The 13,344-nt window shown below is 39.8% G+C and overlaps 1 protein-coding gene across 1 annotated transcript; it reads right to left on the bottom strand.

Moving 5' to 3' along the window:
* Nucleotides 1-850: 850 nt before the first annotated feature.
* ube3d (ubiquitin protein ligase E3D) lies at nt 851-12,792 on the bottom strand. Its single transcript, XM_058394169.1, has 10 exons — nt 12,619-12,792; nt 10,410-10,609; nt 9,760-9,850; nt 8,005-8,236; nt 7,414-7,486; nt 6,615-6,694; nt 6,261-6,365; nt 5,831-6,000; nt 4,731-4,869; nt 851-1,035 (listed from the first exon to the last, which is right to left on the bottom strand). The coding sequence occupies exons 1-10, from the start codon at nt 12,693-12,695 to the stop codon at nt 1,015-1,017; spliced, it is 1,188 nt and encodes a 395-aa protein (XP_058250152.1). The 5' UTR covers nt 12,696-12,792; the 3' UTR covers nt 851-1,014.
* Nucleotides 12,793-13,344: the final 552 nt, after the last annotated feature.

Here is a 13,344-nt window from a genome sequence, read left to right as displayed (position 1 = left end):
TGCTAATTTGACTTTAAAATTAAAAATGTGCATGCTAATTTAATTCAAATCAGTGTACACAATTTGACTCGGAACAAGAAGTTCATACGAGTCGCTTGTACATTCGAGCCCAGGGTTGCGATCAAAAATAGGCAACTAAACCTTTAATTCTAGTGAATGTCCATAAATTGTGTTCAGTTTGGCTTTTCAAAAGGCATTAATTCAATTTTTTTTAAATGAATGTAATTTAAGGCAATGGGGGGGGGGGGGGGTTGTTGCTAACTAACTCTGTTCCTAGATCCATTAGCATTCAGAAATGTAAACACAGAGGCACAAAGTGGTATAATATGTTTTGAATTTGCTGTTAAACACAACGTGATGAAGGTCAGACAATTCCATTCATTCGTTCATCTTCAATACCCACTCTCACAGAGGATCTGGCGCTTCTGTGTTTGAGACATATTAAGTAGCCTTTGTTTGTGAAATTCTTTCTTCGCATATCCCATTCTTTGAAGGTTTGGGGTCAGAGCACAGGGTCAGCCATGATGCAGGGCCCCTGGAGCGGGGTGGGATTATTTGGGCCTTGCTCAAGGGCCCATCAGTGGCAACTTGGCAGTGCTGCGGTTTTAACCCTGATCTTCCAATCAACAACCCAGAGCCTTAACCACTTGAGCTACCACCGAATAACATTTCATTGTCCGCCATTAAGATGTGATACTTGGTAATGGTATCAGAACATGGCATTAAGTGTGACTTCTGTCTTGTGAAGCATGTTTGATAAAAAGGAAACTTGCTCGTTTGTTTTTTTGGATGTGTTTTTAAAACCACTTGGACAGAATCAGACAAAACAGACTAGATATTCTATACAACATACTGACTTTTATTACAACAGTGAGTAATGAAGTAATGTATAAAAATCTTTTTTCTTTTAATATCCACTGTTTATTAACAATAGTTCAGTTCCATAAACTCAACGGTCTCATGCTGCATATGAAATGGATTCCGCAGATTCTGACCCACTTCTAACTCTCGAATTCATCTTCTCAAATACGCCACCTAGAGAAAAAAGGGGGGGGGGGGACAAACTAAGGCTCAGAATACTGTGCAACATGTTTTATAAACAGTACAGAATACTGCATAGTATAAATATCTTCATTTGAAGGAAAAATATCCTGCTGATATATGTGTGTTCTTCAGAAACTGAGCATCTGTAATTGGCTTCCACATCAAACAGTTAAACTAAACATAATACTTGCACTTCTAAAAAAAGGAATGTGCTGGAATCATTGCATCTGACATGACATGAGTGCCAATGTCTGCTTCCGGTGATGGATGAGGGGTTAAGATGAGCTCAAGGAGCAGTCCCTGGAGAGCGTTACTCAAGGCCCATCATTCTTTACAAAGATAATAATCCATGCACATAATGCATTACATCCATTATATACACTCAGAGAGAGAACCGGGGGTTAAACCTTGTTTAAAAGCCTCGGAATTTTACAGCAAGTGGTTCTAAGTATGCATAGATGCTTGGCACATGTTTTATATAGTTGTGAAACGTCAACATTTAACAAGGAATTAATGTTAAAACACCTAAGCAATACTAGAACTCTGTAGCCAACAATGACCTTTAGATACAGGACGCTTCTTGTTTATGTGCAGAATATCCTGTGCCAACTCAGGTGAGGTACAAGTCTTAGATCAGTAAAGGCTGACATCCTGCATGCCCTTTTGATGGTTGTGTGCTGGCATTTGATTATCTGAATCCTTCAAACTTGGCAAGGAGACTGAAGACTAATATTTCTCTTGATGAAAGAAGTTTGAACGGCTGATGCACTACAGGAGGGAAGTCAGGCAGTAGATAGAATGGACTAATGCTTGCTGAAGCTGAGAAACAATTCATTTCAGACCAGCAGCAACATTAGTGACATTACAAAGGTCTGAGCAGTGTCTAAATTAGCCTACATGGTCAATAATAATGAGATACTACTGAATCCATCGTCTTTCCGGTAGAGCATTTAGCTTGCCTATCACCAGCTCCCTTTCTTTTCATCTTCACGTTTTCCACTCACAGTTTTTGCAATTCAAGTGTTGAAAAATGAGAAGTGCCATTCTTTATTCATAGTGGCAGAAATGCTATTCACTGCTATAAATACTTTTCAGCCCATTAGCCAAGGACGTCTCAGGCAGAAGAATGCATAGGGTGTTGATGATACAGAGTGAAAAATGTGTTCTTGGTGAAGAAGAACTTGAGCTGTCTTTGAAATACATATTCTCTCTCTCGTATTTAAAAATGCACACACACACACACTCTGGGCCTGCTTAAGCAGACGGACGGCTGTACGTCACTCACGCTCACAGTGGACCGTGCGCTGAAGTCTCCAGACAGAGCACTCAGCTCCATCTCCTGTAACTCAATCTGAACTCCATCATCTGATTACCGTGGCCCTCGACCCAATGGCATCAGCACCAGAACACTTAAAGTGTGCAAACTCACAACTGCTCAAGTACTTTTTCCACTCTGGCTTCTCTTGCTCGTTTTCACTCTGGCCACCTGAAACGTTCTCTCGCTGGACTGCATTTAACGGCCATCAACACACCGGTCTTATTTATGCAGCCTGTTGGTGGAATAACAGAACCCATTCACGCAAATAAAAACGTCACTACTTGTTTCAGCCCCCGCTTATACATTTTAACGGCCCCTAGCACTGACAGCTTCACAGTAGGCAGTGCTAAAATTACTGCAGTATGTGACAAAGAGGATGTGCTTTTCTGCATCAGAGGTAACAGAAAGGAAATGTAGTGTACTTGATAATAATAGCAGATATAGTAAAATTAAATGTTAATTAATTAAGTGGATTCACCTCCTGCAGAACTATCAGCCCTTTGCTTTCACAATCTATGGGTTTTCATCCTGTTTCTGTGAAAACTTTGTGTGCTACATTTAAACATTATTCATTCATTCATTTCATCCATCCATCACATTCTGTTTTCACACAGCTAAAGCCCGAAGGCATCTGCATGTGTCATATTAAAATGGGACATGGCAAAGTTTTCTGGCAGACTAATTAGGAACCTCTCTGACATGGGAGATCTGCTTAGGAATCTTTGTTTGGTTTTCTATGAAGCTCTATAACTATGGAATCAGGCAAGATCATTTTTTCATTTCTGTTCAAAGTTCACAGCTCTCACTGGAGGTAACTGGCATGTATCTGCAAGGTTTCTCGGATGAGGATTGGCTGATACTGTGAGCACTAGTAGCCACTAGAGCAAAAGTAATGCACGTTAACAAAAATAAACATTCATGATTAGTTTAGAATACAATACAAATGTAGATATATAATCTATATCTATAATCTATACAATAATAATAACATAATGCAAGTAAATAAGTGTTGTCCAGAGTTGGACAGGTGAAATACACAGCACTACATGTATGTACACCGCTGCAACGCCAGCAAAACTATTCACATGACTTTTCCTAGAGTACCTTTCTGCAAAGCATTATCTACTAGAGACCAAATCAGAGCTGAAGTGGCTTTTTTTTTTTTTTTAGCTGGCACGCTTCCATGTTGATCTGATTGTTTCAGGCCAACTATTCTGGGATACATATTCGTCACTGTGGGACAAGTTTACTGCTATTTCCACTGTTGTAATATACTGCATCACAAATTGAAGACAATGCACTTACACTTAAAAGTTAGTAGGCAGAACATACTTTTGGGTGGGTTTCTACATGGGTTGATTTTAACTTACTGAAACATGGGCTTGAGAATTCATATTAAAGATGCATGTGAATTAAGTAACTTGGCAACAAATATTCTAGAAATGGTTCATACACAAAATGTGATTTGAGATACAGGTCTGGTTTGTGCAATCGAGTGTTGATGCATTGTGTCATGTTATACACCGATCAGCCATAACATTATGACCACTGAGAGGTGACGTGAATAACACTGACTATCTCCACATCATGACACCTGTTAGTGGGTGGGATATATTACGAAGCAAGTAAACATTTTGTCCTCAAAGTTGATGTGTTAGAAGAAGGAATAATGGGCAAATGTAAGGATTTGAGGACCAAATTGTGATTGTGTGTCGCTTACTTGGGGAACACATGGCACTATGGGAAGAAGGCAAGCCGGCGGAGGCAGTGTCATTCTTTGGGCAATGTTCTCCTGGGAAACCTTTGGTTCTGCCATCCATGTGGATGTTACTTTGACTCGTACCACCTGCCTATGCATTCTTGCAGACCATGTACCCTCTTTCAAGTAAACAGTAATAATTTCAGCAGGATAGTGCACCATGCCACAACGCAAAACTGGTTCAGGAATGGTTTGATGAGCACAACAATGAGTTTGAGGTGTTGACTTGGCCTCCAAACTCCCCAGATCTCAATCCAATTGAGCATCTGTGGGATGTGCCGGACAAACAACTGTAATCCATAGAAGCCCCACCTTACAACTTACAGGAATTAAAGGATCTGCTGCTAACATATTAGTCCCAGATACCACAGCACACCTTCAGGGATCTAGTGGAGTCCATGCCTTGATGGGTCAGGGCTGCTTTGGCAGCAAAAGAGGGACCAACACAATATTAGACAGGTGGTCATAATGTTATGGCTGATCAGTGTATATAGTGTTTTTTTTCTAAGAATGCATAACACGTCCAAAGATCACTGAAAATGCAAAATATTAAGTGTAATTCTGGCTGAAAGTGAGCTAGTGAATTTCTGAGAGAAGGGCAATTCAGACCTGGTAACAGTTCATTGAGCACAGCGAGGAGGGCAGTGTTTTGGTAAAGGAGCTCAGGAGCTGCAGCACCTCCTCACATGTGCTCCGAGGGAGGATCAGAGGGTGAACACTGATATCCTTCTCCCATGCATCAACAGCTCTGGAGAGACAGATACAGAGTGAGAGAGTGAGAGAGAAAAAGAGAGCGCAAGCGAGTGAGACATAAATTACATTAATCAGACAGTTTGAAATATGACAATTTTAATTATGTCACGGCAATCTGTCAGGGAGGAGGGGGAGCGCTGAACGGAGAACGAGAACGTGGCAGAGGGAGAGCGTAGCATAGAGACTGATGTCCTGTCACATTACGGCAATGATCTATCCAGGACATTTCACTGACATTTAGCCATCTGTGCTGCAGTTCTGCAGGAAACCCGAAATTGTGCCCTTAAAAGAAAGCTCAGCGTTCAGGCTCACAGAAAACCACGACGGCAGCAAAAATTCTGACAGCATGGACCTTCACAGAAGAGGAATACGGTGCAGGAATATGTCTACTATGTGTCCGTCTGGTGCTCTTATCATTTCTTTAGTGACAACTGCTTCAAACTGACAACAGTTCACATGCATGCGTAAACCTTATTAAAGATATGAATGGCAAAGCGTTGTTTTGCAGCGAGATATGTAATAATGCTGTACAGTGCACAGCCTTGGAGATTAAACTAATATAGCTGAGAGGAATATACAATAGTGCAAGCACAGAAGTCTAAATGTTCTTTTTTAATCCGGTTCCATGTACTGTATGCGTTAAAGGATAAAATAAAAACAGTTGAGCACAAGGTTTTAGTGCATCCAGTCTGAGTTCATTTGCATTCCAGGATTAATTTACAGTGTAACAGGAATAAACCAAAATTATAATGAAAGCAGTGGAAAAACAGAAAATCATGCATTATCATTAAAAAACAGGAAGACCTAAATAATTCAAATAATATTAAATAAGTATACAGACCTAAAAGAAGCTACAAGAGGCTGAGGTATAGGGAGCTGATTCATTAGACCAGGTGTCAGAAATTATAACCAAGGAGCTGGGCAAGAAGAACATGAGATGTGAATTTATGACTTACTCATCCTGTTGACCGTGAGTGCAGGGGAGGTAAAGGACTTTGATTGCTCTAACTGCCTTGCGTGACTGATGCTTATTAGGATGACGGTCACTGGCAGAGACGAAGATGTCACTGCTGATGGCTTTCTCGGACAATGAAGCGATCAGGCTGTCCATGTTCAAGAGCCAAAGCTGGTCATATTAAAAGAACAACATTAACCACAATATTCAAGTGCAGCCATATTCTAAAGGATATTTGTCATCGAATGTACTTGTGTGTGTACTTCAGTATATCAGTGTAAGAAAGAAAGAAAGAAAGAAAGAAAGAAAGAAAGAAAGAAAGAAAGAAAGAAAGAAAGAAAGAAAGAAAGAAAGAAAGAAAGAAAGAAAGAAAGAACAGTAAAAACTTTTACTGTTAAGAAAGGCGTGAGATTTAGACTGGCCTTACGTACCATGATCACAGATTTACCATCTGGCGTCTGGATGGAGAAGCGAAATATGCTTTGAGCAGATGACAGCTCAACAAGTCTGCAATGAAGCACTCGCTCTAGGAACTGCTGTCTGGATAAGAAAATGATCAGAATTAAAAATGTAACTAAATCTTGAACGCCAGTCCTGAAGAACTCAGTTACCTGCACAGTGTGGCTATTCTCTGTCTTGGAAAACACTGACTAAGCCTGGGAAACATGTAATGAGTTTAATCAGAGTCTGAAACTGTGCTAGACTTTAGGACTCAAATGAGTGACCCCTGATTTAAATGCATTTTGACAGAATTTAGGTGTGTTGTGTATAAAATTTAGCAGTACTTGCCTATTTTGTGGCATGGTACACTCTCCATCTTCACTTTGCCTTACCACCACTTCAGTTATATAGAATTTTAAAACCTCTGCAAGAGAAATGAAATACGCTGATACAGGCTTGAATATAACTCACTTTAGCAGAAACTTCAAACTGTGTATTATTGTATGAAAGAAAAAAAAAAAAGGAAGCTATTGGTTATTGTGCAATGCAAAACAATGCAATGTGATAAGAGCATTCATCCAAGCATGGTTTAAAGGGAAAATGTGGAACAGCATCGATATTTCAAAACAGGCCATTTTTGAAAATTCCACATTCAACACTGTTTGTCATTTGTTTTCTTTGTCCGATTTTATTGACATTTTATTGGATTTAAGCATTTAATGAACAAAGATATAATTATAGAGGTAGCTACAGAGTGGAGACAATATAAAGGAACACCATGGCCCCTGGACCAGAGGTCAGAGTTTCCCCCTATTCTGGTGTGAATATTTACTAAAGCTCTTGTATCTGCATGATTTTATGCATTGTCCTGCTGCCAAATGATTCTCTGATTGAACATTTACATGGCTGGACAGGTGTTCCAAATACAGTGCTCAGTGTACACATCTAGAGTTACTTTCTGTGGACTTAAAGCGATATCTGGGGACTACTGAGAATAAATTTGAAGACTTCTAAAACCCCTACCAAATACACCCAGAACACCCATTTTTAAGTAGGTAAAAAGGTAAAAGAAGACAAACAGAAAAGTGCATACATTATTACAACAGCTTTATAATGCCAGTATCTGTGTTTTATGACATCTACCTGTCGTGACTGGCTCTCCCAGCACGGCACAGCAATTCTTACAGCAAACCACATTCCTGTGGCCAGGTACCTGCTGTGAGACATAGACACAAACCAAAATAGATACATGATCTGAAAGCACAAACAGGTTTAAGCCACATATAACAGAAATCAATAACCGGAGAGGAACCATTTACTGAAGTGAAGGATGAATCAGGCGTTTGAACAGCAAAGGGCTCTTCCATTTACTCGCAGTAGACACAGAGCCACAGCAACCCACAGAATGAGGAAAGGAAAGAAACAAGGAAAGAAAAAAATCAATAGCCCTGAAGAAGTTAGACTTCTCAGGCTGGTGGAGAATCTATAAAAAAAAAAAAAAAAAAAAGGGAATGTCACGCCGCTTCCTTGAGAACCCTTCATAAAGAAGAAAGAACATCTTTCTTCACTCCCTGTCAGCCCAGAGGCGGTGTAGATGGAGCAGAGTTCCTTTAAACATGAATGAGGACTTCTGATGCCCCAAGAAAAGAGCTCAAATACCACCTATGAAGCACAGTATAGAACAGAGTGGACTAGTATGGGTTAGAGTTTGGTGAGCTTGTCAATACAACACACCTTCCCAGATGGTAGATTAGAGCCTGAGCTCACATCGGAGGAATCCACTCCTTTCGTAAGGCTTTGGTCACAACTGCTGTCCCGGGTCAAGAGGAAGTAGGTGTCACCAAGTAAACAGTCCTCTTGTTGAGGGAGAAGCTTCTTGTTGGCGAAAGGGTCAGGGTGGCAACACCAGTCATCTACCAGTGTGTTCCAGTTCCCATTTGGTAAGGGAAGTACTCGCCTGAAAGCCCTAAAGCAGCAAACACTATTATGTATTCACTATAATTACTGACATTCAAAACACCTTGCCACAGGACAGCACTATATGGCTTGGCCTATGACAATGATACTGCATTTTCTCACCATTTACACCATTATCTAAGCCATGCCCAAGTACCCTTACTGAATTTGATTATCCATCTGTGTGATGCAAGCTGAGCTAGGATATTCAGGTGAAACTAAAAATAGTCAAATCAAATCAAATCCAAACAACACAGCATTTTCCTAATTACCGTCTTTGGCTAGAATCACTTTTGTACTCAAATAGGTTACTATAGTAAAAATAGGTTGCATGGTAAATATTTAATCTTTTTTTTGAAATCTGCCAGCTTTAAGGACCAACTTCACAAGTTTTTCCATTCACATTGGTGATTCAGACTCTTTTTTTTTTTTTACTGCGCTATATTTTCTTGTCAGTATTTAACATTTATGTAACTCCTCTGCTGTATATACTGTAACAATGATACTTGTGAGAGCATCAGGCACATAGAACTAAATGTTGGTGCATTAAAGATAAATATTTAGATGTACGGTTTGGGTGTGCTTGGTGCCATGAAAACAAAGTCACTGGGTCTCACACTCTGTAGTTTACCTGGTGAGGCAGTTCATTTCAATGTCAAATGAGATACGCGTGATTGACAATGCCACGGCCGTTCACGGCCAGGAGTCCAAAACAGCAAAACTAGCTGTGGATGGGAGGGATGGCATTACATTCTCCCCTATCATTCACAGCACTTATCCAATCATGGGTGTCTGTGAGGTCGTGTATGTGGAAGAAGGCAGATTATTTTGCATTTTCCTCCTTCCCTGGGGCACAGCAGTTGAGAAAAGCACATGTTTTCCCTCTTTGGTAGTGCTGCATGATACGGGAAAGCTGTTTTTCAGTCTGTTGGTTGGTCCTCTTTAAGATTCATGACTCACAGACCCCTAAGATTGACTAGCGTCACTGTGATTGACAGGGGAGAAAGTAATGGCATCCCTCACCTACCTGGACAGCATGGCCAATTTTACTCCTTTGACTCCTGGCCATGGAATTGGGAATCGATATTTGTTTCTCAATAAGTCCCATGTGTGCTGCTCAAGTGGTGGATTTAATGAGCAATACAGATCAAAAAGATTGGAATCTTGGAAATACAAACATGCGGTAAGGCAATTGCTTTTCTGTTTTCTCATTTGCAGTAAGGCAGATGTTTTCCAATTAAACAAAAATAAAGTAATATTTGCTGCTCATGACTCTCTTTAGTCATCAACCTGCACAGAACTCCATTGTTCACTGATTATGAGCATTGTGAAAGCAAGATGTAAAGAGAAACAGATGCTCGGAATAGGCAGAATGGGTTTAGAGTTACCCAGTTTGGTGGAAAAGATGACTTACCATTATCATGTTGGAGAGTTAAATTGTTCTGGCTGAATAAATCTTTTCATACTGGATTAAAGCTAAGCACATCAATGTTCTGCTTGAACCAGTATAAAACAACTGAATCTGTTCCTCACCTGTCTTTAAGCAACATGGCCCCACAGGACTGGCACAAGAAACAATAGCTCCTCTGTGCCCTTAGATGCTGAATTGCACTATCCGGAGCATCTGGCAACAGCAAACACAAAACAGTCACAAACATATTGCACAATACAACTGGACCAAATTTTCAGGGGTGCCAAAAAAAAGACAAAGGCCCAGCATAATGGCCATGAGCAAGCATATCTAAATGCACAGGCAACAGGGATTCAGGATGAATAACATGGTACAATAATTAACAGCCAGCAAAAACAAGTTCGAAGGATGACATCATATCTGTTCGGAGAGTCATAGCGGCTGAGGTCAGATGGCCACCCACACTGCTGAGGAGGGCTCAGTTTGAAACAAGCACTGCCGTGGCTCAAAGCCAAAGGTCATACAATCTGCATTCATCATTAATCTCCGTTAATCTGTAGAGTATGATGATATGTGGAGCCTGAGGGCGGGCCAGCACTCATTACTCAAATTCCTCAAATGAGGTTACACAGCCCTTGAACAAGTTCATGCTTAATGACCTACCAACTTTGGCCCATGGGGGTTTTTGTGATCATAATGATATATACGGATTTCTCTAATGAAAGTTAAGTGAATATAATTAGTTGATACCCACAATGAACTTGGCTCATACCTGAACGTTGGCCCACCTTCAAACGCACTCTAACATGCAGCCCATCCACATTCAGCTCTGGATTCTTCTGACACGAACCCTCCACTAGACTGACCTCTGGGGGTAACTTCACCTCATAAATCCTATCGGATATGTGGATTTTTAGGGCCGAGTCTTCACTAGACACATTTACCTCAGATGTGTCCTTCACAACATCTGTTCTAAAAAAAAAAAAAAAAAAAAAAGAAAAGAAAAGAAAAGAAAGGAAAGGAAGAAAGAAAAAGAAAAAAAGAGAAGTTAGTGAAGGAATAACAACTGAATTTCAACACAATCTGTGCTGGTTAGCAAACCAGAAACACACAATCTGCTGGTGAGAAAATTTCAGACACATACGACACACACTACATGCATACATTATCCGGATGGTTTCATCCTGAGGCAGCAAAAAAGAAAAAGTAGAGACTATTCATCACCAGTGTCTACTTTTATCCTCAGCCCACTTCTCTCAGGCGGTGTGCTGCTCATATGGTGGATTTAATGAGCATTAAAGATCAAAAATGACATAATCTGCTACATATAGTGTTAATTACACGATCTCTGTAGAATTTGTGGTTGTTTGCTTTGGAGTTACCCACGTGGTCATTTTTAATGTATGGTACAGTGTTAACAGTAGTCACTATTTTCATATAGCAGCAGTGTAGCAAAACAACATACTTTAATGTAAAACACTTTCACAACTGTAATGAGGCAGTAAATAACATTACATTTATTATAGCTGTAAATTACATAAGTGCTATTATACTCCCACTGGGTACTGTCCCCTAAGCCACAGGGCAGCCGGTATGCATTACATACACACCATCATACACGAGTGCCATAAAGACAATTACAAAACATACAAGCATCGCCATCTAGTGGTCAAAGGCAGAAGTGAAAAAAATAGGGAGACACAGATTTATATAAAAATGGTTATTATTATTATTATTATTATTATTATTATTATTATTATTATTATTATTATTATTATCTAATTATTTAACTTACCCTTTTACTATCTATTGTAGAATATCAGAAATGTATGGATGGTCTATGGACTATATAGTTGCAAGAAAATACGGATACATTTTTGACTCCTTCCACAATTATGCAGTCCCTGCAGTCCTAAGCCATATCACCTAACCATTTCCCGTCTAGTTTTGGGGAGTCTTGTTCTTGGTTTGTTCTTGGTTCATCTACCTCAAGCTTTTAATGTGTTGTGAGTTCCGAGATGCCTTTCTGCTCACCACAGTAGTAAAGACTGCTTATTTGAAATACTACTGATTTCCTTCCTTTCTGATCAGGTATAACATTATGTTATCGAAGAAAATAATATGGACTATCTCCTAATCATGGCACCGGTTAGTGTTAGATATATTAGGCAGCAAGTGAACATTTCGTCCTCAAATGTGTGTTAGAAGCAGGAAAAATGGGCAAAAACTGCAGCCCTTTAGGGTGTTCCCGGTCTGCAGTGGTCAGTATCTATCAAAAGTGGTCCAAGGAAGGAACAGTGGTGAACCAGTGACAGAGTCATTGGGCGGCCAAGGCTCATTGATGCACGTGGGGAGCGAAGGCTGGCCCGTGTGATCCAATCCAACAGACGAGCTACTGTTGCTCAGATTGCTGAAGACGTTAATGCTGGTTCTGATAGAAAAGTGTCAGAATACACAGTGCATGACGGGTCAGGGGTGTTTTGGCAGCAAAAGGCGGAACGCCACAATATTAGACCGGTGGTCATAATGTTATGCCTGGTCGGTGTATGTACACACCTGAGCATCACACCCCTGTCTGCATACCGAATATAATATTCCAAAAACCATGGGCAAAATATGGAGTTATTACTTGTCTAGCTTTTTGATTGGATTTTATTTACCATTCCGCTATTTCTGTAACGCAGATCTGGCAACTCTGTAACCAGATAATCAATAAATAAATAAAAACACGTAACTGATTAACCAAAATTTTGCTTGAATAACTTAGTAAAAGAAAATGTAGCTTGATTTATAGCTTAAACCCGTGTCAGACCACTCAGCCAAGCAAATTATTGGGGGACAAATACACAACTGCAGCATTACAGTAATTGTAATCATTTCCCCCGAACTCCAGCAGCGTGCATTACTCCAGTGTTAGCACAGGCTAACACTCAGTCGGCAAACTGCTATAGGCAGTCAAAATAAAACGAACATAAACTTACCTTATAATGAACAGTCCAGTTTGTAACCTCTCTCTCAGCTCAACAAAGACATCACCTTGTTTTTTCGATCCCTCCATTTCTTTAAAATGCGATTTATACTCGATTTCATGAAAGTGTTGCTACATGTTATTCTGCAGTTGTTATTAACTTACCATCACAGCTGTTTACTGCCATCTAACGATAGCGGCGTGTAACTGCAGTCAGGTTTATGTACAGTATGAAGAACACACACACACACACACATACACACACCAGGGAACATTTAAGTAACAAATATTATACCGTTTATCTTATTCATATTCTATGCTATATTGTGTATATTGTGTACATGTACTGTTTTGTGTTGTATTGTCTGTTGCACTTGTCTTGTACTGTTTGCACTAGGATGCACTTTATGTGGCCAGGACAACTTTCTTTCAGTCCTTAGCTCTGTGTAGTTTTATAGCTCTGTGTTGTTTTATGTAGCACCAGAAACGTCGTCTCATTTCACTGTGTACTGCATCAGCTATCTATTTGAAATAACTATACGTTTCTTGACTCTTGACTAGTATAACTACCTTACATAACTAGTTAAAAGTAGTTCATACTTATTTCCCCCTCATATATATATTTTTTTTTTTCTGGGGCTGCTGGAGTTTATGGAAAAAGAGGAAATGAAATAAAACTAACAAACTGTACCTGTTGCTCATAAGGGTGGTCTCATGAAAAGTATGAAAGTTACATACT

The sequence above is a fragment of the Hemibagrus wyckioides genome, linkage group LG01, assembly GCF_019097595.1.
Source record: "Hemibagrus wyckioides isolate EC202008001 linkage group LG01, SWU_Hwy_1.0, whole genome shotgun sequence".
NCBI lineage: Eukaryota > Metazoa > Chordata > Actinopteri > Siluriformes > Bagridae > Hemibagrus > Hemibagrus wyckioides.
This window is presented reverse-complemented; position numbering and strand designations above follow the sequence as displayed.

What these genes read in the sequence shown, in the direction of transcription:
- ube3d (XM_058394169.1), bottom strand. Translation starts at nt 12,695, where the DNA reads ATGGAGGGATCGAAAAAACAAGGTGATGTCTTTGTTGAGCTGAGAGAG. An exon ending in CCATGCCACAAAATAGGCAA is followed by an intron (nt 6,366 to 6,614) that starts GTACTGCTAAAT and finishes TTATCCAGACAG; the next exon opens with CAGTTCCTAGAGCGAGTGCT. An exon ending in ACTCACGGTCAACAGGATGA is followed by an intron (nt 4,870 to 5,830) that starts GTAAGTCATAAA and finishes CTGTCTCTCCAG; the next exon opens with AGCTGTTGATGCATGGGAGA.